The 26,766-nt window shown below is 41.4% G+C and overlaps 1 protein-coding gene across 5 annotated transcripts in view; it reads right to left on the bottom strand.

Moving 5' to 3' along the window:
• Window positions 1–3,500: 3,500 nt before the first annotated feature.
• The window catches only part of si:dkey-34e4.1 (carboxyl-terminal PDZ ligand of neuronal nitric oxide synthase protein), a 48,730-nt gene continuing 25,464 nt past the window's right edge, over window positions 3,501–26,766 (bottom strand). For 3 of the 5 annotated variants that reach the window (XM_058618059.1, XM_058618060.1, XM_058618061.1), the window contains exons 3-11: window positions 25,412–25,504; window positions 25,259–25,317; window positions 23,958–24,066; window positions 23,321–23,462; window positions 22,593–22,759; window positions 19,541–19,702; window positions 18,381–18,585; window positions 16,510–16,813; window positions 3,501–5,937 (exon numbers count right to left, since the gene is read on the bottom strand). In XM_058618059.1, coding sequence (XP_058474042.1) covers window positions 5,370–5,937; window positions 16,510–16,813; window positions 18,381–18,585; window positions 19,541–19,702; window positions 22,593–22,759; window positions 23,321–23,462; window positions 23,958–24,066; window positions 25,259–25,317; window positions 25,412–25,504 — 1,809 coding nt within the window. In that variant the 3' untranslated portion in view covers window positions 3,501–5,369. Of the gene's footprint in view, window positions 5,938–11,109; window positions 11,369–16,509; window positions 16,814–18,380; window positions 18,586–19,540; window positions 19,703–22,592; window positions 22,760–23,320; window positions 23,463–23,957; window positions 24,067–25,258; window positions 25,318–25,411; window positions 25,505–25,991; window positions 26,070–26,766 lie in introns of those variants that run through there. The other 2 variants (XM_058618062.1, XR_009233950.1) reach the window with 2 other exon arrangements.

Raw genomic sequence — 26,766 nt, 5'->3', positions numbered from 1 at the left:
AGTGTGTTGTCTCTTGTTTTGAAGGAAGAGGGTCTAAGTCCTAACGTTTCCATCCGTCATAATCACCCTGTGCCCCGGTGAAGGTTAAAAGGCTCCGACAACACAGACGAAAACTAATCAGTAGAGTTGAACAAACTCCCTTGGACCCACAGAGCTGTACAGTGTCTGCCTTCTCTAAAGGCACAGGCGTTAAATCTCCCCAGGCAGCTCAAGGCTTTCAAACACACACACACACACACACACACACACATCACTATTCTGCACCACACTACATCCATCCGTTCTCACAAAGACACGAGGGTGCCAAACCTCCAACCCCATGTTCACTCCTCCATTGCGCGCACTGATCTCGCTCACTCCTCCTTCATTCCTCTGTGATGAGAGGCGAGGCTGCCGTCCATCGCCCAGTGCTTTTTCACTCAGAGCTGCCAGAGATATTACGCAGTAATTCCATATTCTATACTCTCAAACTAACAAACCTACAATTATCATCCATTTTTCAGACTCCCTCGGATATATAGCCCTAACCATATTATGCCCTCACCAACTTACTACACTTTTATGAGTAAACTGTCCAATGTGTTGCTCCACGTGTCGCTGTGTGTGTATTTTGGGTCCAAGGAATATGTAAAGTCCGATGAGACTATGGAGAATTTGGAAAGCTGCAGATTTAACAGGTTTAATGAGCTGAACTATTTGTTTTGCTGAGTGTTTGTAGTATAAACACAAATTAAACTATTAAACTAACAGTCTGTGCACCTTTAAGAAAAGCAGCAAAGCAGACTCCTAGCAACTCTCCTAAAACTGATTTCTCTCTTATTATAATAATTGTGTTGATGCTCCAAATAAACCGTCAACAGAGATAACGAATTTGCAGCTGCACAACGTTAAACACCGAGTTTTAATTACTCAGGAGGAATACAATGAATAAAAGGAAATCACAATGCAATGAAATGATTGCAGTCTTCTTTAGGTACACCTCTATTACTTCTTGTCAAGGCAACGATTTAGTCAGCGACACGGCAGCAATTTGCATTTAGGTTATAGACATGGTCAAGATGACCTGCTGAAGATCAAACTCAGGATGGAGGAGGAAGGTGATTTAATTGACTTTGGATGTGGCGGGAATGAGGTGCCAGATGGGCTGGTGTGAGCATTTGAGAAATACTGCTGATCGACTGGGATTTTCACTCACAACCATCTGTAGAGTTTACAGAGAAAGCAAAAACATCCAGTGAGTGGCAGCCTTCTGAGTGAAAAATGTCTTGTTGTACATAAATTACTTTAATATTATCATCATTATTATTATTATAATACGAGAGTAAATATTTTTGTCACAGACTTGTGTGAGTGCATGAGTGGCATCAAAAGCGCAAATTTCAAGTCAGAGGAAAATCTAGTCTGTGTAATCCAAGGAATTCCTTAAGTAATGTTTAGCTGGACTTCTCAGGAGCCAACAGCTTATGTCACAGGCATCAAACCACCGCCTGCTCATGCTTCGACTTATTAAACCCAAAGCCAAATATTGAACAGGCCAAGCAGCAGCTCTCAAGCAAACTCTCCCACAGAGCTCAACCAGCCAAACATATTGAGGTAGTGTTTCTTTCTTTAAACAACCTCCATCTGCTAAAACAATAAACTTAGTCATCATAAGCTGTATTTAGTCTCACAAAAGCACCTGGTACAAACAAGAGGTGCCTTGCTCTCAGGATGTGGCAGAGCTTTTTTGGGGGGGGCAGGTGACAAAGGGAGAAGGTAGATATCCAGAGTGTTACTTCACCTTCACTTGACCTCAGAGGAAAATACATCTGTGCAAAGGAAATGGTTTGAACCTAGGGGGCGACGGTTTCCTCCAGGGCCTCATTCCAGACACTCGGCACCTCAAGCCCTCACACTGAGGTGCAGACCGTACGAGCAACACAGCTGCCTCACTTTATTACCGTCTAACCGTTTGCAATATAGTCCCAGTATCACATGCAAGTAAAAGGACGCCAGAGCAACATTCTACTCCAGATACATAATTAAAGAAAACAGGAGGAATGTCAGCGAAATAGAAATGTTGTACCGAAGATTTAAGAGTTTGTTTATTGTCATAAGTGGAAAAGCAAAGCCTTCCCAACTATCTCACGCCAGTGATTACATATCTGAAATGTCTGTCCTTCTCATAAGGCAGGAGCAAAGTGAAGACTCTACAACATCTACGGCACCGAACCATCTCAGTTTAGGGTTTAGTATCTGGTCTTATCAGCGGACTTTAAAGAAGAGTAAGGAGCAGGACTCAGGCTCCTGAGATCTCTGCTGGACGGCTGTGTCTTCTTGATTGTGGGATGGCCAACAAGTCAACAAATGGTGGTTCATTCAGTGACAGTATTTACCGTGTCCAGAACTAACATTTTTGGCTGCTGGGAAAAAGAAATTTGAGTTGTACAAACACTTGTGCTGAAACCAAGCAACAGAAATGTGTGAAAACAACATGATGATGAAAGATTGAGTGTTATTATACCACATCAACTAAAAAGGGCAGCCACATTTAGATTTCCGAGGCACATGTGCCACAAAAAAGGCCTCATTTTCCACCACATTTCATCATAATTAGATTGTAAATCTCTTAAGGCTGTAAAAGGAACAAGAAAGCTCAATTGAATCTTCTCCAAAAGCATGTGTTAAAGTGGACAGGCATGTGATGAGATTTCATTCCCTTTCTGTGATCATTAACTTCACTCACACTAAGCTTTGATCGCTGACAGGCTCGCTCCTGTCCATACAAAGACTAATGACTTTGCAGCAGCATTAATGGGCACAATAAAAGGACGATAGCCGTCTGCTTTAAGGGGGTTACGTAAAGCGACAGATCAGTCGTATTGAACTGGTATTGAGCTTCCTCGGACTGAGGCCGCCTCTCTGAAAAAAAAGAAGAAAAGATGAGGGAGTAGCTTCTGCTCTCGTGAGACTCACAGACACGACGCATCATTAATTGTCTAGTGAGGGAATTCCAAGTTGAGGGAAGGTACAAAAGCACACAAGGAGAATCCGGCTCCTGTGCCAGAAATAGAACACACGTCAGTCACCTGCTCCTGCATCGCAGTGACAGTAAACACTGCAGGGGCGAGCTTTGCAGGAGGCTCACCTGTAACGGGGACCTCAGGAGCAGAACTGTTCCTAGAAATAAGAGAACATGATTGAGCAACACTGTTAATGTCAAACGTTAATGCAACGATGAAAGCAGAGATCACAGACTATTCATTTTCAAACACACGAAAAGAACATCTTTTTTTTTTTTTTTTTTTTAATAGGCCTCTGGCTATTGGCTTTGAATGCAGCTGCTTTGATTTCTTCTTGCTGCACCTATTTAAGCTCCGTATGTGAACACTTTACAGTCGGAAGCCTGATCTTCCTACAGAGCGCTCGGAAAATTCAGTTTGCTGTGATGTAGTGAAGGGAAATTAACCGTGTCAAAGAAACACACACGACTGATTTCAGCAGTACACAAAGAGAGCCGGTGTTGTTCTACATTTTATACAGACAGTCAGAAAAGCAAAGGAACACAAGGAAAACTGGTGAAGGTCGGGGGGGGGAAAAGTCCTTCACTTTATCATTATATTCTCCCTCTGCATGTTATTGCTGTTATACAGTAGCTCCCCCGCCACGTCGTGTGATGTTGAGAAAAAGCTTGTTTCTGGGTGTGAAATGTTTGCCTGTGGGAATTTTACACCTGCACCTTTCTTCTTCTGCTGCTGCTGCTGCTGCTCTTTACACCTCACACAGCTGCTTTTACTCTCGCCTTCATTAACAATCACATCTGCCGCAGTCACAGTAACAACAGAAATTGTGTAAAAACACTCATGAGAAAAAAAAGGGGGGGAAATTAAGAGGTATGTGTTCAGCTCTGGGATTTAAAGTAATTATTTTCATTGGCATTTCATCTGGTTATTAATGCCTGGGCGTTTTCTCGTGTTTGTTTTTTCACTTGAATAAATATTGATTTAGTTTGTTGTGATGTTAAACTGCATCCATGATGCTGCATCACTACGTTCCTTTCAGTCTCGTCTCGGACTTGTTTCTTGTTCCTGTAACGATCACGTGACCATTCTATTGATTATCCAACTAGTCACACGGCCCATAAATCACCTGAAAAGAGTGAACATTGAGTAAAGTGACATCAACAGTTCAAAATGAGGAATAATTCCAAAATATTGAATTTTCTAGTGATGGACTAATTGGTTAATCAATTTGCTTTTGCAGCTCAATATTCATTTATGCCAATTCTTTTAAAGAATAACACGAAACAGGAACAAATAACAGTCCTGAGAGCTCTAAAAGGCAACACGTTTTCTTTTCATTCAGGATTTCACACAAAAAAAAATGAAGATAGAAAAGGAAAAATGTATCTGCCAAACGATCTCTCTCCAAGGCCCTATGTGATCTCCCCAATTATCGTCTCACTGAGCCTGAGGGTTTGCTTTATTAAAGACTCTGCACTCAGAGAGGTGCAATTCAAAGCCTTCAAGACCATCAGCTCTCTGAGGGTTTGCTTTCCTCTTTTGTATGTTTGTCAAAACTGAAGTTGTTTTAATTCTGCGCTGAAAAAACCCCCCTAATCCCATCTGTTTTGCACTGCAAACATGCCACATACAGAACCGATGCAACACAAAAGGACAAATCCCCCTCCAGCTATTCTGTTTATCTATCCGATATCTGACATCTGACAAACTCAAGAATACAACATAAAAACATGCTATCATCCACTCAACTCTAACACAGAAACCTACGACACAGCCACAAGTGGATGTGCTTACTTCTCTGTGGTTCTTTTCCATTTAACGACTTCCATTTTCTTTTCTTTCCACTCATCATCCACTCAGGTGCTTTTTTTTCTTTTTAGAAGAGGAAGCTCTTCCCAACATCACCAACATGTGCATGAGCATCATCCTGTACATCACAGTGAAATCTGGACAAACGGTTATTTCCACAACATTTTTGCACCAGAGCGAAGCATTACACAAAATAATGATCTTTTTTTTTTTTTTTTTTTTTTTAAACGTCGACGACTAACAAAAAAAACAAAACGCATTCCCTTATTGGCTTACAGTAAATGTGCGACTAACAGTGCGATAAATGCTACATGTTTTCTGCTCAACGTTCTAATCACTAAAAAGGAAATTAGATTATTAATAATTTCATTACAAAAATACTAAATCTGTCCAATGGCTAATTTCATTTATACAATTCTTTTTTTCCCATTTATGCTATGTTTGTACTGTGCCACAAAAGACAGAATAATTCAAGGTCCTGAAATGGAGCCCAGTGTCCATTGAAAGCAGACTGAGGAACATAGTGTAAGGTCTCCAGGGGAACGTCAGCCTGTCCTCCTAACTCCGCTGTGGGACAGTGGGGTCATCCTGGCTGCTCTCCAGCAACTCATCCTCAGAAAAACTGATGTGAAGACAGGTGTCATTCACAGGAGAGGAGAAGGGCAGCGGCTGCTCATGGGTGTCCAGGTGTGAGGTGAAGACGCTGGGTTCAGCGGGACACGACTCCGCGGGAGAGAGAACCGACTCATTTCCTTCTTCTGTGGGACTGTCACAGCCGCTGGAGGCCGTCAGAAAAGTCACACGGTCTCCAAAGAGGTCGTCGTCGTCGCGCAGGGGTGACAGCAGGGACTTGGTCTCGGAGCGGACCCCCGAGTCCTCGCTGGTCGAACAGGAGCTGCTCTCGCCGTTGCTGAGGGAGTGAAAATCAGCGGACGACAGGGAACTCGGGGTGATGTCTGGGAAGGAGAGGCCGCTGCTGCGGCGGCTCGGGGCCACATCATTAGCGGCGAAATCTCCAGGTGTGGGCACAGCTATGACATCGGAGCCCGGTGACATTGTTCTACTGGCCCGCTTCCGGTTCAGGGAGGGAGGAGGAGGGTCAAGTTTGGGGATGGTCTGTTTACACCTGCAAGACAGAGAACAGACGCTCATTAGTGACGTCTCACGGAACATGACGAGAAAGTCTTGTTCCTGTGGATTAGGGCAAGGGGAAGTATGAGATTCTGACACTAACTTCAAGCAACAATAATCCCATTATCAAGACTTTATTTTTGGGAAAGCTACTGCCTGATCCAAGACCTGAGTGAACATCGGTCATGCGTTTGAACGGTGGCGACAACTGAAAGCGCGGAAAGGCTCCAAAGTGATGACATGGTTCCTACTGGACCGGTAGTTTAACGTCTACGTCTTTGTGATGTTTTGAGAGTATTTGTTGTTTTTCATCATCACGTTGTCAATTGAACAAGTATCCATAAAAATTTGGCGCCATCGAAAAGTACAGAAAGTTACAGATGCTGCGCAATCAATCTGTGTTGAGGCGGAATCTGAAAGAAGAAAGGGTCTTGGACTTTTGAATTCAAAATGTAGCCTGTGTGAAGTGTTTCCACAATCTCCAACCCTTCTTTTAATGTCTCCATTTGTGGTCCAGAATCCAATTTGTTTTTTCATTCGATATTAAATATCTGGACCTATACGGTTCATCTCATCAGCTTCATGGAGCCAATGAACATGCAGCATGCTCTTTGACCAAGCTCAAACAGGGATCATGACTGAATCTCTCTCGAGACGTGCAGGAAGCTACAACCAGAGATGGAGCTCATACTGTACCACAAAGGAGAAGAGACAGACAGGGACGGAAATGGATTGGATTGGTACAGAAAATTGTATCGTCAGAACATCTAAAGCTGACTATGAATTCAGTTCAGTAAAGCCATCCGTCAGTCAGCCTCTAAATTCATATCCTAGATTCATGACTCCTCCCATTCCCATTCCTGGAGATCAGACTGGGTTTGTTCAGGAATCATCAGAGTCCAGATATCGATACCAAATTTAAAAATATTGAATCAATACCTCAAGGGCTTATAAAACAGTTAGGAAAAAAAAAAAACAATGTAATCGAGCAATTAAATCAAAGTACATACTGGAAGTGTGTGCACACTTTTAAGAGATACGAATGGATAGAACACAAACATGCTTACACCTCTATTAGAGTACAATCAAAAAGAGGGCCGACTTTCTGCTTGAATTTTTCAAATACTGCGTTATACTTTGAACGTGTTCATCTGCCCATGCCTACATTTCCTTGTCTATTTTGCTAATTCAGAAAAGGATCATTTCTGGAGCATCACTTCACGACAATAAGCCTCCAGCCAGTTTTGCTCTCCATCAGTCATATTATACTCCATTAACCTGCACAGATGCAAGCCGTTATTAGACAAGACCGTATTCTTCCATTCCCTCTGGCTGCCTGTTGTTTCAGCCGTCTAGGGACTTATCTACATCCCACAGTTCCCCTGCTGAGAGAAAAAGAGGGACGGGGTGGAAAGAGAGCCAAAGGAGGGAGGAAAAAAAGACAGTCGGAGAGTAAAGGGGCGAGGAAAGAACTGAAAGGCTTTCCCCTCATACACACCAGAAATAGCTACAGAGCACTCTCTCTCTGATAGCACAACAATACAATAATGCCACAGCAAGCACCAGTGCACACAACCACACAATCATTCTGGTGGAAAATGAGTCCTGACACCAGCCTCACTAACAAGCCTCAGTTCCTCTACCGACTCCTCCCACCTACATTATGCTGGTGGCTGCTAACGGTGTTCAACCGCCTTTGGTTGAATCCTGGTCTCTGTAATGAACTTACGCGAGTTGCTGATTCATTTATCGTCTCTGCTCCTGTCTGAGGATGTTGTGTTAACACATAAAATGACAGACCTGTTGTTGCAGGAAAAACATCTAACAACATACAAGAATCGGTGATTTCCTATCCCAGCAAATGACACACACACAGGGCAAAGGTCACCATCGCCAATTGCATTCATTAACATTCGCCATGCCAGTTTGTCCAATGGTGTCACCCATTAAAATTCCATCCATTCATCCATCTTCTACCGCTCTATCCTCCACATGAGGGTCGCGGGGGGAGCTGTGCCAGTCTCCGCTGACATAAGGCGATAGGCGGGTCACACCCTGGACAGCTCACCAGTTCATCACAGGGACACATACATAGATAAACAACCATTCACTCTCACAATCACACCTATGATCAATTTAAAGTGTCCAATTTGACCTAATCTCCATATTACATGTTTTTAGACTGAGAAAACCCACCCACACACACACACACGGAAACAACATGCAAACTCCATGCAGACCCATATATGCAAATATTGCTGTGAAATATCATGCTGCTCTCATGAATCCAACTTGAACATACACTGATCTTGAGTCTTAAACTGCCACCGCGAGGTTTACATTTTTAAAATATGAAATATTGAATGAACTGCTGTGAAAAATGGGACAGACATTCAGCTAAAAGGTGCTTCGACACTTGACTGAGTCGTGACCAAATACCTTTAAGACCAATTACCTTCAGTTCCAGCTGGACTTCATTCATTCATTCATTCATTCTCTAGCACTTTATCCTCAACATAAGAGTGAGGGGGAGCTGGAGCCAATCCCAGCTGACGTAGGGTGAAAGGCGGGGGACACCATGGACAGGTCACCAGTCCATCGCAGGGTCAACACACAGAGACAAGAAACCATTCATTCTATTGACCTATGGTCAATTTAGCGTGTACAGTTAACCTCAGCACGACTGGTCCTTGATTGGACCGGGTTGTGTGTGCATATGCTAATTTAAAGTGTTATACATTAAACATGCTATACATTAGTTTTCTCTCCAATAATTGAGATGTTTCTACTTAGTTGATGAACAGAAATGGCTAAAAAAAACATAGCAGTTGCCAGTAATCCTCAAAAAGTATTCTAAGTTCTGTTTATTAATGTTATCTCTGATTTTGTTTTCATTTTGGCCCAGCATTTTTATGTTATGACAACACTAGAGCAAAGGGGCAAAAGCTCTCTTGATCTTGATTTTCAGACCATGAAAGACCTCTTTGGGTTTTAAGCAGGAGCCGTCAGAAAGGTTACCGCACTTGTACCTGGCTTGAAACGGCCGAGCGTTCATAATGACATTCGCCGTGAGTTCCTCCCATCAAGCTCTGGATTATTCACCTAGGGAACATGAGCTGGGTTCAGACAGCTTGGTTTTGCCCCACTAAGGGTTTAGACAAATGTCAGACTGAATGACTGACATGTGAAATGTATTGATTATGTCTTGCAGGTTATTGTCCCTAGAAATGTGCCATTCAAGTTTGAGGGGAAAAGCAAATCGAATTGCAAAAAATTGGACAGGCAGCACAAATATAATCCGATACGATCTTATTGTCACATTGTCTGCGCCCTAAGACACATTTATATTTACTAAGGCATGCAAACACATAACTTTGTCAAAACATTCCGGCTCAGACTAATCTCTACTTTGACAAAAATATTAATGATACAGTTCTATAGCTAAATAAAACCATTTAAGACTGTAAAATTCCTCTGCTTTATACTTTCAATTGTGGCCATTTCTCACAAAAATGTACAGTTAAGATCCTGCTGAGGTTTCAGGTGTTATTGACATGTGTGCAGTCCCTGAAGGTGTGGATTCATTTGCATCTGGATCGAGGCCTAAGCTCCTTTCTTTCCTTCCTGGACTCATTATCATAACTTTGACTCAGCACTCCTTTTTATTTCTGCCACAATGACATCACTCCTCCCTTCACTGCAACATCTTCATCTCACTTTAGAACAGCAGCTTTGTATCTCCTCGCTGTAGAGTGCGGAGCTATTCAGCCATCCCACGCATCGGCTACTGTTCCTTTTTTTTGGTATTTTGTCCCAGCCTATTAGATGTGGAAATTCTCCGAGCACGACAATGGAACAAACAAGATTAACTGACATGAAGATCAATGCCACCCAATGAATTTAATACTTCTGACCATATTTCTGAAAATAATCAATAGTTGTAGCATCTCTCGAAGACAAAGACAAATGACATTTAGAGCTTTAACTGTTAAATTAGATTCACTGCGTGTGGGCTTAATCACTGTACAATGTAAGAGGCTTTACATCACTTTTTTCGCCTGAAAAAATGTGTAATATTATGTTGCATTAAGAAAGAATATCTTTTGAAATCCCCATATGCTGACAAAGTCATTATTTCCACATCACTGCGAAATCTTCCTCTCGTAGATGCACAGACTATACGACAGGGTAAGGACCTGGTTCACACTTGTGACAATGATGTCTCGCAGTACTCAAATCCTCCGGTGCTCATTATTAGACCACGAGTCTATTCAAGCTCTCCAACTAGGAGCGTGTTCATTTCAACACTATTTGTGGCAGCTCTCGAGAATATATGATTACATATTACGGCTAAAAAAAGGATATTACCAACAGGACACTACCTTCACTGTTGGAAAGGTAAAGGGAAATAAACCCACACAGACTAAAGACAGCGGGATCCTCACATGTTGACTGTCCATACACAGCATGTGGCTATAGACCGTTTTGTGATTTAAAATGGATTCGACTTACACACTTTTATTGTCAGCCATACAATTGAATTGTCAAAGGGCCGTTTGCTTCTGTTGCTCATCTTATGGCTGCTGCTCTAACATGCAGCAGTGAAGTGTGCGAGACCACTGACACCATTCGTATGCCTGAGGCTCGGCTTATGGCATTTCTCCATCTGGAAGACGGCGATTTGGTGAAATTTAAAAGGAAAACATGCACGTTAAAAGCGACACACACACAAAAGCGTAACACAGATTCAACAATAAAACACAGCGAGAGTGAGACTGCCTCAGCCTGACAGTTTTACGATGTGACCCGCACCTCTGCTGACAAAGTAAACCACATGGTGACGAGAACCCGTCTTCCCTCGCTGCAAAAGTGTAAGAGGCAAAACAAACATCACAGTCCTACAAAGAGTGCAGACCACAGACACCGTGCACAACGCATGTGTGACTCACTGATTACCCCAATGCTAATGTGCTTATGAATTTGCAGAAGCATATCCGCATGTAAAGTGAGGCTATTACTCAGTCATTAGCAGAGAAATCACTGGTGAGACCCACACATGAGCCAGATCCTGTACATCCCCCACACTGTTCACCCACCACATGCCCGGCCCCCATGCTTGTGCCACAGACACTGGTTCCACATGCTGGTCACCATGAGTAATACTCACATGGAGGGAAGAGAGGGGGCAGAGAGGAAGAGAAGGAGGAGGAGGAGAAGAAGGGGGCTTATTGGCAGAGCGTTTCCCATGCTCCTGGGGAGAGTCAGGTTGGTGCAGCAAACGATGACAGGGACGGGGATGGAGGGAAAGCATGATTGGGGGGTTTAAGCTGTAATAAGGTGTTATTCTGAAGGTTCGGTTTTAGACCGACACAAAAATGAGGGACGGTTAGACGAGGAAGAGGATGAGCAGGAGTGGGTCCTCGCACCTGTACCAAAGAGAGGCAGACGTTAGACTCCAGAGGACCAGAAACCGATTTAAGGAATCAGCACCAGAAAATTCAAAGGCAAACACCGGAGACTTAACAACTTTTAAATATTTCTAACTAGGGCTGAACAATTAATTAAAATTGTATCGAAATCACAATGCAGCCTCCTGCTTTTTTCAAATCGCAGGAGGCACAATATTTTTTTTTATATATATTTTAAAAAATATTGTCAAAACACCATTTTAGATTAATTACTGAACTTCTTTGTTTCTCAAGGCCCTGGTATAGTATAGTTCCACGCGCGCCTAAGTGCACATCACATATAGCGGGACCCTGGTATACTCGCACATCAGGGTCCTGAAGTATCCCACTTCCCCATCAGGTGGCGGTACAAGTGTGGACACAGGGAATAGGACACATTCCTACCAAAGGAGAAGAGAACAGTGCTTCATCTCCCCTCGGATGCGTCTGGTTCGAGCGGAGCAAATTAGCAAAGAACACCCAACGGTTCCAAAATCTCGGCTGCACACAACGGTGCACGTTAGGTAAGTAAACCAGTGCCTTTACAGAAATGTATTTCAAATGAAAACGAGAATAATGGTGTAAATGATGACCATTCCCTCTGATATTGCGAATCATAACACAGTCGCATTTATGGTCAAAATAATCCCAATTAGATATTTATTCAAAATTGTTCAGCCCTACTTCCAGCTGTGAATCCCCATCGCCAACTAAACAGGTCTGATCTGGGGTCACAGGGATTAATAGGCTGAAAGCAGAACAGATCGTTCACCATTCGATTTAACGAGGTTTTAGCTTCAAGTCATTGCTGGTGTTTATTTTCAAAAAGCCTATCAAGGCATATTGGATTTGCTGCAACCACGTCTTGCCAAAGTCCCGGTCCAAAACATTTCCGTCACCGACTTCCCACCTCTCCAGGTATCACATTGATGAGGAGATAAATCTGAAATGTCAAGTTTCCATCTCTGCACAATGAAGAGACATGAGCCGTGGTATAAATCCAGCTGATGGAGCCAAATGCAGATGCATGGCAACATCAGCCATTAGATTCCCAGTCACATCATGCAATTAGATTACCGTCTGATGGCGAGGCTGTCAATAGAGCTCTGACATGCAGATGAGGATAAAGATGAAGAGGGGGAAAAGTTAAGAGGAAGGGGAGATAATGAGATAGGTCAGGAAATTTGATTATGTAATATACAATACAGTCAGAGAGACAGAGATGGGAAGAGATGTGTCTAAACTGTGCTCAAGGAAAACATGACTCATGAGTGACTAAAACATAGTTGGCCTTCAAAAAGAAACTGGCACCATACACTATGTACTGTATGTTGTTGCTCTGTGTGGGCATTGGTGCAGTTTTTGGCAGTGTGGCTCCTGGGATCCCGGCAGTGAGAGGCTGTTTGTCGGAACTAGCACTGAGGTTTCAGACGTAAGCATCTCTTGGAAGAATTTCCCGAAGGATAATTTCTGTTGTCTGAAGGATTTCTGGGATATTGATTATCTGACTGTGCTGTTGATGTCCAATAGATATTTAGATAAATGTACAAACATCAATGGTTTCCTGATGATGCACATAAATGGGTGAACTGTTGGCGATGACCACTTTTCAATGATAAATTCATCTTGAAAAACGTTGGAATATAAATGGTAACGTAACTTTTTGATGCCGTCAGTGTTATTATTCTGCCTCTGTCAAGCAACACTATCACAGCTCAGCTGTCATGAGCGCATACACCAGCAGCACAGGGGCAGGCGGGGACAAGGGGTGTTTATATATATATATATATATGCACACGTACTTTGTGGTTTCCTTTATAGTTTATTTTGCTTTTAGTGAACAGGACAGCGTAGCATGAAATGTGATGAGCAGAGGTGGAAGTGAACACAGATCACTGCAGGGGGCCTATGCCCCATGGAGCGCCAGCTCTACCAACTGAGCTATCCACGACCAGGTTTTTTGAGCAGTATAATTCACTTCTATTTCCCATTACCAGTCATACTGCCACTACCTCCCTATACTAGTACAATGTTGCTGTTGCCTCCATCTGTCTTGATATAATTGCAAAACAAAACAAACTTCCTTTGTGCAGTGCAAGAATGTCACCGTATCTAAACATCACTGTACGGAGAGAGTCGTGTGGAGCTGATGAGCCTAATCAGCGCTGTGTTGTTTAGATGATGTCGAAGTTACGAAGTGCAGTTTTAATAAATACAGTTGCCATGCCAACTTTGTGACGGTAAACATATCTGTGGAGCCTCAGTATATATGACAGCATAAACATGTTGACATCAGTATTTAGCTCCACTGTGCTCACGTCCAACATCGCAGTCCTGGCTGGAGACCCTCATTTTGATGTGCGTCACACAAAAAGAGGTCCATGACTCAAAAAGTTTGCAAATAACACAGTTGAGAGCTGTTACCACAAAGTGCATTTAAGTCTACTATAACATCCTGTTTGGATCCCATTCTGTTTTTCCTGTTTTTGTGTAAAATGTGACTCATAGTCAGGTTAGGGTTCAGTTCAGTGCCAACAAACCAAATGCAGTGATTGTTCAGTATAGTGGGCCCCAGCTGGCGTGCGCACATGGCTGTGGTCCACGTTGGGTGATAATGCCTCTGTGATGTAGAGCTAAACGGCACTAATAACAAGATTTGAACGGATTCCACTCGCTTCGCATGGGCAGCAACTGACGAGGAGGAGAGGCGAGGTGAGAGGGGATGGCAGAGGAGTATCTGTCTGCAAGTTTGCAGGACATAAAATACAGCCACTCAGGCTGTAAACATTGATTTACTGGGGAAGTCCAGAAAACAAAAGCAAATAGATGCAATAAAATGAGGGGCGGCGGCGGAGGAGGAGGGAGGGCACAGGAGCGGGACTGTGCCAAAAGTAATGCAAAGGAGTTTGGCGTGAGGGAAACACTATCACATAATGGAGCCTAAAGTTTCCATTTCTCCAGCTGTCACTCTTCTCAGTAGCGTTCCAGATTAAAATATTTAGATGATTCACATGAGCTGCATTATGCGCCACACTAAAAAGGTCAAATTTATTCTATAATCATAAACTAATTTGATTGAGGAGATAATGAAGTTTTTGTGCAGTTCGACTGACTTCATTATCTCTATACGCCAATTGTGTATAGGGCTTGCATAAAAGTTTATGATGCAAACATGATGTCACTATGGAGAGCAGGCAAACAAGCCAATAAAAAGGAGGAGGAGGAGGAGGGTGGCACAGAGAATAGAGTCACTTTAGAGAAAGAACATTAAAATGCCCTGTTGGTGCATTTCTAAGCTACTGAGACTGAAAACAGAGAGATGTGGCGGTGATAGAGAAGCTCTGGAGGAAAAGTGACTAACAGAAAAAGAGACGCTTTTTGTTATGTAATTATAATTAAACGTGAAAAGAGACACATCACATTCACAGATTAAATTTATATATATATATATGGAAATGAACAACAACAAGATGCTTCTCTTTAGAAGAGACTGGAAGTTCTTTTTTGTTCCTCCCTGCCCCTTTATGTCCAAAAATGCACTCCGACATACAGCGTGCGGCTGGGTAGAATTTCAGGTTGAGAGGGATGGGAATTGGGATTGGCTGGGACTGCGTGCTGCAGAAAACCACAGGATGTGAGTCTGGCTAAGCTGCAGACACACTTACACTAGAAAGGATGTACATAAGTCAAACACACACACACTGCACTGCTAAGTCAATTCCAAGTCAACTTATTTCTCTCCTCATGTGTTTGGAAATCAACTGAAAACATTGGTTTCTTCATGGTTAATTCACTGTGTGCTGCCTTCAAGAAACAAAGAACACAAAGAGGAGAGACAAATGAAGAGAGAATGAGTGACAACAGGGAGATAAACACAAAGAAAGACTCAAGAGTTTATCCTGAGCTCTGCAATATTTTTTTTTTTAAACCATAGCTGGTGTTTGCGATAGCTTTAAAACTCATTAAAGTAGTAATTACATGCTACATATGTGCATTCAAAGCTTCATCCTATAGTATTCAACAACATCCAGACAGTAAACCAGGATAAAAAAAAATCAGCGAAATGTGGAAAACAGCATGGAATGGAATCAAACATGCCTGAAAATCAAATCACGCTTCACATAAATGAATCCAGAGAAAATTATTCTATTTGCAGTTTTCGCTTAAAAACATGTGTGAATGGCTTTCAAAATGAATTATTGCATGAAATAGAAACACTAGAAAGGAGTTAAAGCTCATGGATTTTCAAATGTTTCTTTTTAAATCTCATTCTTTCTCTGATTCCCCCTCTTTAAACTGCAATCCTGATCCCCTCTTTGTTTGTGTGACCCCAGCCCTTTCCTCCCCGTGTGCTGTAATCCTTTGATTACAGCCACACTTTCATTAGCTGGCTGGCTGTTTTTGCTGAGATGAGCTGTTCTCCACTAATAACACTAAAAGCTACAGACTGCGTAAGTCACTGTGTAGCCTGGTTACCTCACACACAAAGTGACTGCTCCCACATTAGGACTGTCGCTGCCGTTTGTACGATTTCATCAGACTAATTCAGTAATAGCTTTGCATTTGTGTTTACATTAGACACAGAAATGGCCGAAGGATGGTTGTGCATGCTGATGATGATGATGAATCATTAATTTACAGGAATGTAAACAAATATTGGAAACAAAAAGTCAAGGAAGCCCATTGTTACATTCACTTAAACAATTAATTTGTCTCCTATATCTTAATATCTTATTATTTGAATAGTTTGTTATGTACCTATGACCCGTTACCATCTATCCATCATGTCGTTCAAACTCTTTTAGAGAATATAGAGAGTATATCTGTCAAATAGAAAACAAAAAAATGTGACATTTTACCAGTAATGAGGCTCAAAATGTCCTGATGATTGATACATTTTAGAAACAACACTTGTAGCCGTCCAATAAGATGTCATTTTCCCTGACCTGATAAGAACAGTAACTAGAAAGTGGAGTAAAATGTTTCCAAAAATGTTACAACTATTCCTTTAATGTACAGTATAATGGCTTCATTGCCTAAAGATTTCAAGATTTCAGCTGCGTGTTTGTAGAGTTCTGACAATCACTTTTTTTATGTAAATATATCGACATCCATCTTACTTGTCATCCATGTTGGCCGAGTTTCTCGATGCAAATGGGACAATCCCACCGCAGGACCTCTCCTTGTCCTCCACCCCCCCGTTGGCCCTGAGGAACGGGTCCAGGTCGCCGTTGACCGACGCTGCTGGTTTGTTGCTGTTCTCCAGGTTGAGCAGGTTGAGGTAGGACTCACTGCAGTCCACCTGGGTCCGGAGCGGCCACGAGGGTGAGGAGGTGATGAGCTGGTCCAGGGCCTGGCTGTAGTGATTCTTCAGATTCAGAGACAAAGACTTTGCTAACGTTGAGACGGACGACAGCTGACCATCTGTGAATAAAGTCAAACAAGTCAAATTAATGATAAAGATACAAGATAAAGAAGAAAACTACACCTCATAGCAACACCAACTCCATAGCAAGACCTGTGTTTTGTACGACTGACATGATTAATATAAACACGGAAAACGAGCCAGTTTTCATGTCTGTAGCAGGCTGTGAGGACAAATTTGGATTGAAACCAATCTTTAAAAAGGACATTTTGACCTTGTGAGGACATTTTGTGTCCAAGTGTCCACATTAAAATGCTGCACAAGAATGTGTGTATAAGACACAGATCAGTGCAACAAGACACAGATCGGTGCAAACAAATTTGACAACAAAATGATGTGCCATCCATCATTGGAAACCCAAATCACCGACCCACTGAAAAGTGGATTGAAAATCACACAGAAAATCAAAGACTGTGATGATTAAGGCTTTTAAACAACGCATTATGCTTCAACCGCAATCAAGATTATCACAACAGTAACTCTGATGATTCTGATTATTTCTCTTCATGTTTATAATGTGAGTGAAATGTCTCCTGGTAGACGGCAATTCACTTAATTAACCTTTGAATGACTTGCAATGAGTCATTAGTGAATTCTTAATTTATCTAGCGTCCTATCAGAACAAAATGTTAGACATTGTTTATAAGCATTTTGGCTGTGTCTTAATAGAACACAAACAGCATTTACAAACCCAGATCAGGGGACATGAGCTGAGGAGGCGGTCATTCAGGATGCATTTGTTTCCACAAAGCTTTAATGAATGGATGTCATGTGCTCAAGGAGAGACCTGAATGTGAATGTGTAGCACTTGGGGGGTTATTGGGAGACAATGGATTGCATAAATGTATAATGTATTATCTCATCCATCCATCCATCTTCTAGCACTTTATCCTCCACATAAGGGTCGCAGGGAGGGTATTGGTGCCAATCTCAGCTCTTGAACTGATGGTTGGGCATTCACACCTCCCCAAATGAACCGGACTTTCCGAGCAAACAAACTAGGGTTGAATTAAGAAGGGCTGGTGTGAATGCACCCTAATTCTTACATTCTGGACCTGTAAAGGTATACTCAGTCCAACTTGGTGCTTATCAGATCACCCAAAACACATGTTAATGATCACAACAGGCCTTAGTTTCTCACGCTCTGTTTGTTCATCAACTTTATCAGTAACTGAGGGTTTTGCATCAGTTCTGTGTGATTCAAGTGTCTACTTTGATCAAGACATCTTCAACAAAAGCACAGCAGTGTCTGTAAGAGTGCTCGGACAGCTTGCACTCATACTTGAAGGACGGGCTGTTTGTCCCCTCATTGCAGATGAAAGTGAAATGCTCATGTGAAGGACGCACAAGTGGGACAGAGGGACACGCCATGAAGCTCTAGCCTTCAATCCATGCCAGCTCTACACATCAAATCATCAGATCATATTCTGTGTCCTCCATCATCCCCAAATTGACAGCGCGTGTGTGTGTGTGTGTGTGTGAGAGAGAGAGAAAGGAGAACTGCAGCACAATGAAATCTGACCAGACAGATTGTCTGAGAGATTAAGCTGCTCTTACGTCACTTACCGTGTCCATTAGCTTGGAGCTCCCGCTGTGGCGACCCTGGTTGTGCAGTTCTTGGGGAACGAGTCTCCAGCTCTTTCAGCTGCTGCACCAGCAGGGCCAGGTGCTGCAGCAAGTCCCTGTTCTGCAGCAGCAGCTGGTGGACGCGGGCCTGAGCCTCCATACGGGCAGCCGTCTCTGCTGCCATCTGATCCTTCAACAGCTGCACCTGCAGCAGAGAAACAGAGGGGAGGGTTCGTTTGTTTGGGAACATTTGTGATTTTAATTCAAAAGCCCCGATTCAATAAGCCACTACAATCTTTGTTTCGAATTTCAATTAAGTTTTCATGACAAGTCATGAAATTGGGCCTCATAATCATATCTTAAAATGTAAACATGCATTGATGTTTCATTATTCTGATGTTTTTAACAGGAGGCTAATGAATCGCTTGAGATATTTAACATCAGTGCATTTTAAATTACATTACAGATTGTTTTTTTTCGCCAATGCTTGAACAAATGTACATGCATAACTGTGTTAGTGCTGCCCCCTAGTGGGTTCTATTTAGTAATGAATAACATAATTAAAAGAGTAACAAGAGCAAAAGTCTATGAGTAAATGTACTGTGCATCTCTGTACTGTGTGGGATACCTCAAGCAAATAAATGTCTAGTGTGGTACTACTATTCGTAGTAGTGTACTACAGTAGTCTGTAGTGTGACATGATTGCTGCAGAATTTGTGTATATATGGGAAAACTGTGAAAAGTCAGGGAGAGAAAATATTTTCAGTTTAATTTGTGTCGTACTCTATCTGCATTTTCATAAACTGAGATAAAATGAAATTGCAACAGAGCAGAATGTCAGCATGGCTGGCTAAGCCAAATGTTTCCATATGGGATGGTGTAAATCCACTTTAGCTACTGAAAAAGTGAATAAAGATGTCCGACTATCAGTCTAAGGGAAGCTGAAATGATAAAACAAAAGACAAATATAATTATATTTCTGTAATAACTAATCGTTATTGGTTAAAAAATCTAAAAAAAGAAAAAAAATGCAAACAGTTTGACATTTCTTAAACAAAAACATTAACTATTGGATTAACTTGTCATGAAAATAACTTGTCAACCTAGAGTTTATGTCAGAAAGTTCAAAGATTATCAGTTTTGTGCCAATGACTCCGTACCTGTGCGACAGCCACCTGCGTGTGCTGCTGCTGTTGCTGCAGCTGCTGCTGAAGGAGCTGAAGGTAGTGTTGTGACGCCAGTGGAGTGAGCGATGTAGAGCAAGGGCTGCTGGGAGGAACGCCTTTGGATGTCACAGTGAAGACAGACCTTCGATCGAACTCCTGGATAATAAAAAGTAAAAAAACAAATTAGTGATGAGCTAAAATGGTGGATATAACTTTCTTGTTCCCCCGAAAACCAACACCTGAGATAGTTCAGTCTGGGGCCTCAGAACCTGTTTGAATCCTGGCCACATTACATATTTTGATGAGACTTATTTTTAATCAGCGAACACCAAACCAATGCAATTAAAAACAGCAGGCCAGCAGCCACACAGTCTCTGAGACCAGCTCTGTGACTCACTGATCAAGGCCTCCTCACCAGAATTGGAAAATATCAAAGTCTATTACCATACAACACACTCTCTCCCCCTCGGTTTCTATTTATCTCTCTTCATTTTCTCCCTCTGTGGGCTTTAGATCATTTCCTTTGCTCTTTAATAGCACCAATGTGTCCAGGAGAAATAGGATGTTCCCAAAGCACATTTACATTTAAACACCCTTCTCTTTCTCATACAGTCAGGACAGATCACATGTGGATAGGTGGATATTATATCTCCTTATGTCTGCAGAGGGTTTCAGTGAGAAATAACGTCTCAATTATTAATTACACACACGTGTCTGTGAGGCAAAATTGCTTCCCTACATTAAACCACTAGAGGGCGAAGTAGCACATAATAAAACAGAGCATGTGAATGAATGCAAGATAAGCTCCTGATAATGGGAGTTATTTTATGTTGAATTTCCAACATTTTCATTGGCATTAAACACATTGCATGTGTCATAGTTGTGTGTGTCACTAAATTTGTAAGTGATATGGTTATGCAAAGATAATTGTATAGCTTATTTTACACCTGTAACTTTATTTGAAAAGAATCCATAACTCAATGATGGCATGTACATGTAAACAGAATGTAACAAATTTAAAATGAAATATGTCTCCAATACAGCAGGAGATTTTAAATGTGTGTTTACATCTGGCTTCAATTTTATCATAGTTTGTTAGAGAAAATTATGTTCATATATCCCTCAGAAATGCTTAATAGGTATGGGTAGGTTTAAATAAGCTACCATTTTTATTATACATAGATATGGTTCTGTATCAACAGAATGAAATGTAATCATTTTAATATGACAGTTTATAGAACAGCTGTCGCTACGACTATTTACATGAATATAACATTTGTTTGTACTTATCACCTGTAAATAGCTTCATAATTTAACCTTTACTCACATAAATGGCAGAAATCTGATGCATTTAACACTCAGGAAATTAATTATTTGCCAACAGATGTGCAGATATTTTTTTAGATATGTCTACCTTAAGTTGCCTGTTAGAAACAAAAAGCATTTTAGATACTTTGCATTTTGTGGACAGTATCCCTTTCTTGCTGTCCTCCTGATCTTATTCCTTCTTTCTTACCCTTTCCTTCACTCTTTGCTTATCTCCACGGAGCAGATGCCTGTGAACCCCCTTGTGGGATTATGTTGGCATTCCTCAGAAATCAAAAGGGAAAAGACTACATATTTTTTTTTTGGGATTATTTGTCCCCTTTTCATAGCCAGCGGGAACATTCAGGTTCCCCATTGAAATTCCGCTCTCTCTGAGCAGCATGATAACAGCTGTGTGTGCCACACTCGCTCTGTCGACAAATCCAGGAGAACAGATCATGTCAAACCAATGTCTGCAATGTTCACATCGTTTCACATCCTCACTTCCTGACTTCAAAAAGGAGTAAAACCCTGCCACATATGAAACACAGTGAAATAAATGTCGTTTTTCCCAATTCATGCATTAAAGACCAGGCCATTTCATATACGCAGGATCTCCTGCCGACCTAAAGCGATATATGGAGTCATGGAGAGAGGCAATCAATGATCTGGTCAGGTACTGCAGTAGATGACTAAGCACTACACTGTGCTTTCATAGTTTAAAAAATACATTTGGCAGCGCTACGCCTGGATTAGAGCATCAAAACACACACACACACGCACTCCAGCCAAAATAATGAATCAGCGGAGCACAATCAATATCCTGTAGCCACAAAGACAAACAGTGTGCAGGAAAAGAAGCCAGTCATATAAATGTAGAAGCTGCTTCCTCCTCACAGCAGATGTAGTGGAAACTTCCCTACAGCTGCAAGAAAAATTGAATGTCATATGAATGTGGTGTTTATGATGTAAAGCAAGCTCTCCTGAGCACTTTCAACATTTAGATGTTCAATGACTGTGACAAGAAATGGTGCCACACTGAATGGGCTTCAACACTCATGGCTCAGAGCTTGAATAGCTGAGCCTTCCTCTTTGGAAACCCCCCCCCCCCCCCCCCCCCCACACACACACACACACCTTCTCTGACAGTGGAAGTGGGTCAGCTGTGATTGGACAGCATGTGTGTATGGGACAAAGAAAGCTGGAATTCAACTTCTGCCTCAAGGTCTTTCTTTATATGTGGAAACTTTTAACCGACAAATGAGTATCACACAATGGAGTGCCTCAGTGTGCACTTTAACAATGGGCCAGTAAACACACATCGAGCTGACAAAATCATAAGACAGGGAGGTCTCCAAGGCTCCATTCTCGGGCTTCTATCACTAGATTGGATTATGGAAAAATCCCAAAATCATTATAATAACAAAATGACTCAATCTCTGTATGGAAGTGAAATTCCATTAACGCTCTGAGCTGTGCATTGACCACATTTCTGTTGTCTTAATTAAGAAACATCAAAAACTTGATTTCATTTCAAATTAACTAAGATTATTACAAATGGATATACTGTAATAGTACCTCAGCCTATCAATATGTATAGGCCTTGTGCTCAACAGGATTTGGAAATGTTGAAATGTGCTACACAGATGAAAGTTTGACTCATTTGATTTGTTTGTTCACACATGAATTATATTATCCTCCACATTTCAATATAGTGTACGACGTCTTGGCAGCATCTTACCGTGATAGTCTGTCCAGGTTTGACCACATTCAGTTCAGCCAGACCCTGAAGAATGTCATTGACTGCCATTTCACACAGTGAAGTGCCAGCTGAAGAATCTTCTCGTCTTCCTCCACGTTTACCAGCCTCCTCTTCCTCTCCTCGCTCTGGTCCTGTGAGTTTAAGACCTGCAGGGTGAAGAAAAACAGGACAAAACACTTCCATTATCCTCTAGCTCTAATTAAATTCACTTCTTGACATTTTAGAGCCGGGTAACAGCTGGGCAGAGGGGAATGAAACCCACCATCCTGGACCCCTAAAACTCTCCATGTAACATGTTTTATCTTGCTTGTTTATTCTTTTTAAGAGTTGCAAGAAAGAAACTGTTGTTCACAACAAGTTGTGTTGCTCCTCCAGGGCCAGTTGCCAGATTTAGAAAAGTTACACTGGCGTCATACATAATTGAACCGATATTTCCAAAATTGGAACGATATTGTTAATTTTTAACAAGGTTCAATTCTTGTTTAGAATGCTGGTATCTAAGGGTATTAAGTCATTTAAAAAAAAACACCAACTGGACCATAGGAGGTTGATTTGAGGCTCAATGAGTTTATCCAGTGCTGAAATCAAATGTACTATATACAGGTAAGACACTGCTTGTCATAGTAATCCTGTAGTATACGTATGTAGAGTTTCATACTCTTAACAGCTTTGATAAATCTTCAATAATAAACTGGCAGATGACTCACCGTTAGTGCTGGGCTCCTCTGTGGACTTATCACTCTCTCCATCTGCCTGTCCGTCCGCCTCCTGCTCAGCATACTGCAGACTGAGCTTGTGACACACCTCAAAAGCCTGACCAACTGTCCGCACAATACGCATGGCCTGTGTCTGTCAGGGAGTCAAAGATTATTCAGTTAATAAGTGTCTTCTGCTCCTGACCCATCATCTGTCTTTTAAAACACGTTACTTTCACTTTTTTTTTTTTTTTAAAGACACATTTCCACATCTGGGGACAAAAGATGATGATGATGATGATGATGATTCGTAAAACAGAGCTCAGATGGAAAGAAAATAATGCATTTGCAGGTATTTGGCTGCTGGATTTGTGTGTGTTTTCCCTAAAACAGCCAATGTATAAGCAGCTCAACTTCAAGATGTCCCAGCTCACCACACCAGCACCATGTTCCTTATGTTAAACAGATTCACAAATCTATGGGATGGATACATTTTTTAAATAGTATCTCCGTAATAAATAGTCAAGATGCAGCAGTTAATGATTCTTTCGATCTTCAGGCTAAATAATGATCTGCTGGCTCAGATGCAGACTTAAGACACTATAATTAGTGGAAAGCATAAGTGATATTTGTTTTTGCCCGAGCGTACCTTCTTCTTTGATTTAAAGACATTACATCTGAAGGAGTTACTGGAGCCATCTCTCGCAATGTAGCTAAAGATCTTCAAGTCCTGGGAGTCATGAGACACATAGAAAATCCTGCAAAACATAGCAGTAAACATAAAATGATGAGTAAAAATGACACAACAAAGCAAAAACCTCTATAATCAAACACTTTATGTCATTAATATCCTTATAATATCATATAAATTATATAAAACACGTCACAAAAAACAGAGTAGTCTTCTAATGTACAAGTATGCTGCACCACAGCAGTAAACTGTGACAGTGGAGCACAGGATCAGACCTGCATCTCCATCTGCAGCTGCACTGAAATCAAACATTCCCGTTGGGAAGCATGAAAACAAACGATAATCATCTATTACTGAACACGTCACATGTTTCACATGCACAGGAACACATGCAGGGATAATCATGTTTAACATAGTCTCTCCAGGTGTAGCTCCACGTCCTCCCACACATTCAGTTTATGCATAATTTACACAGACACACACATAAGAGCACACACTTAGACATTTAACGTGGAGGCACTTTAAGCGGCGGCCTAATGCCTTCTCTCTCTAATGAAATTGCATCATTAGCTATAAATTGGCATTCACGAACATAATATAAGAAGTTTGTCCGCAAGACAAATCACGTTTTAATAGGAAATGTATTCCTTTTTTTTCCTTTTACATTTCTTCCCAGGACCTGACAATCACAGTCATGGCTGTGAGTTGAGGAGTGACTGACAGACTCACAGTCACTACATGGCTGCTCCGACAGGCTCCACCACCACAGTGTTGACAGTGAATGCAATGGGATGTTGACGTCCTTTGTGTGCCACACATAGCGAGATATGTGTCAAACAGCATGAGACTTAATTGCACACTTGGCCAGTATAAACAAAGTGAGAGTCCCACTGAACATAGAACCATACGCTCTAGCAACGACACGCACGAGCGATACATTTTTCATCATGCAGCCTTATGAGTCTAACTATATTTGGCATATGAAGTACATTCAAGCACTTGGTCCTGTACGGTAAAGTCGATGGAATGGCCTGTAAAGCAAGTTTCAGCTTCATCCACTGAGGCTGAGATGGTGGACATAATCTACACTGTATTATTTACCATCTACTCACAGCAATTCATGTCATTAAAGCTAAAGAAGGACCGACAGGCTGCACGTTTAATCACACGGGTGCAGAGAAGCTGTAGAGATTGTGACGAACTATTTGTTTTAGACAGCAATATGAATCTAATTCCTTTATTTGAGAGGAGTGACTGACCTGTATATGGGATCTTGCATGATTAGCATCTTGCTCTCATCCCATGTCCATTCTTTTCTCTGTAAGAAAGAAATGATCGTGTTAGATCAGCTGAACAGAAAAGGAGATTTAGTGGAGAAGATGGTGACTTTTCATCTCTTTCTTTGGTTTTACCTTCTGTTTCTTCCTCAGTATCACCTTCACCCCGTCCACAGACACCACGATGTTGACCTTCTTCTTTTTGATGTTCTTGGCCTTGAATTCATACTGAAAAAGTAGACAGAGAAATATCAAAATATTAGGAAAAGTAGTAGACTGAACTGGCTTTTTAAATATACTGTTGGGGCCATCAATTTACGGGAGAAAAAAAATTGGTAATTAACTCGATGAAATGGAGTAACACAAAATAACTAGAACACTGCTCACCCTTGAAACACACCCTAAACTCATAAACATCTAAGATGGTTTTAAATAAAAGCATCAGCAGCTTGTGAACAAATGCCATTTTTCCTAAAGAGGCTGCATAACACAATCAAACGTTGTGTACAAAATTATAAATCCCACCTGGCAGAAAAAAAAAAAGAAGACCACAGATATTAACCAAACATGTTTTACAGAAGTAAAAAGAAAATAGACAAACAATAAACAAACAATCAACAATAGACCATTTTCACAGCAGACATATTTGACATTGCAGCAGGTAAAGCACACGTGTTAATGTTGACAATTGCTCAGTTCATGTAAACCAACTTACACCCAGAAAATGAGAAAGCCAAATATAACTCCACCATCGTTCATTTCATTATTTTTCCTAAGTATCTGTCATGATAAAGAACTGGGACTAGATTGATGGCACCAGGTTACAAAGCGCAACGACACCAGGTGACATTCATCTCTTTGATGACCAAACTCCTCCCACCAGGCTCCTGTAATATGATCCTGATCAGAAAGGGTTGAATGTTACATTTTCCCTCTCATAAAAAGGTCCCACTTACTATAAATCTCGGTCCCATAAATCAAATAAAACGAAAACTCACTCATCTAAGATGTCATCCACTGATGTTTAAAGCATTAATAACACTTTTCAATGCATTTAGGTAAGTGGACATGGTCCAGTTGAAACAGAGCATCTGACTGGGGTGGTGATTTAAGTGACTTTAAACATGGCGCGGTTGTTGGTGATGTGTACAGCAGCAGAAGAACACACTGGGTGCCACTCCTGCTACTTTATTAGGCATCATGTGTACCTAATAAAGTGACCGTGACTGTATCTTATTCATTGTCACTGCAAGTTTCAACCAGTTTGGTTTGATTATACATTAAAAAAACAACTTTCTTTCAGTGCAGGAAAACACCGGCATCATAAAAGTGCAATTCATTTCACAAATACATTGTTGGACACATGCCTGCATGGTTTATCCACAAATCTCAAAGGGTTTAAATGAAGTTTAATATTGGAGACGCTGACTGAGCAAAACGTCTGGGAAATTTACGATTTAACTATCAACTGATTATCAAAACCTGTACAT

Source organism: Solea solea, chromosome 19, assembly GCF_958295425.1.
Source record: "Solea solea chromosome 19, fSolSol10.1, whole genome shotgun sequence".
Lineage (NCBI taxonomy): Eukaryota > Metazoa > Chordata > Actinopteri > Pleuronectiformes > Soleidae > Solea > Solea solea.
This window is presented reverse-complemented; position numbering and strand designations above follow the sequence as displayed.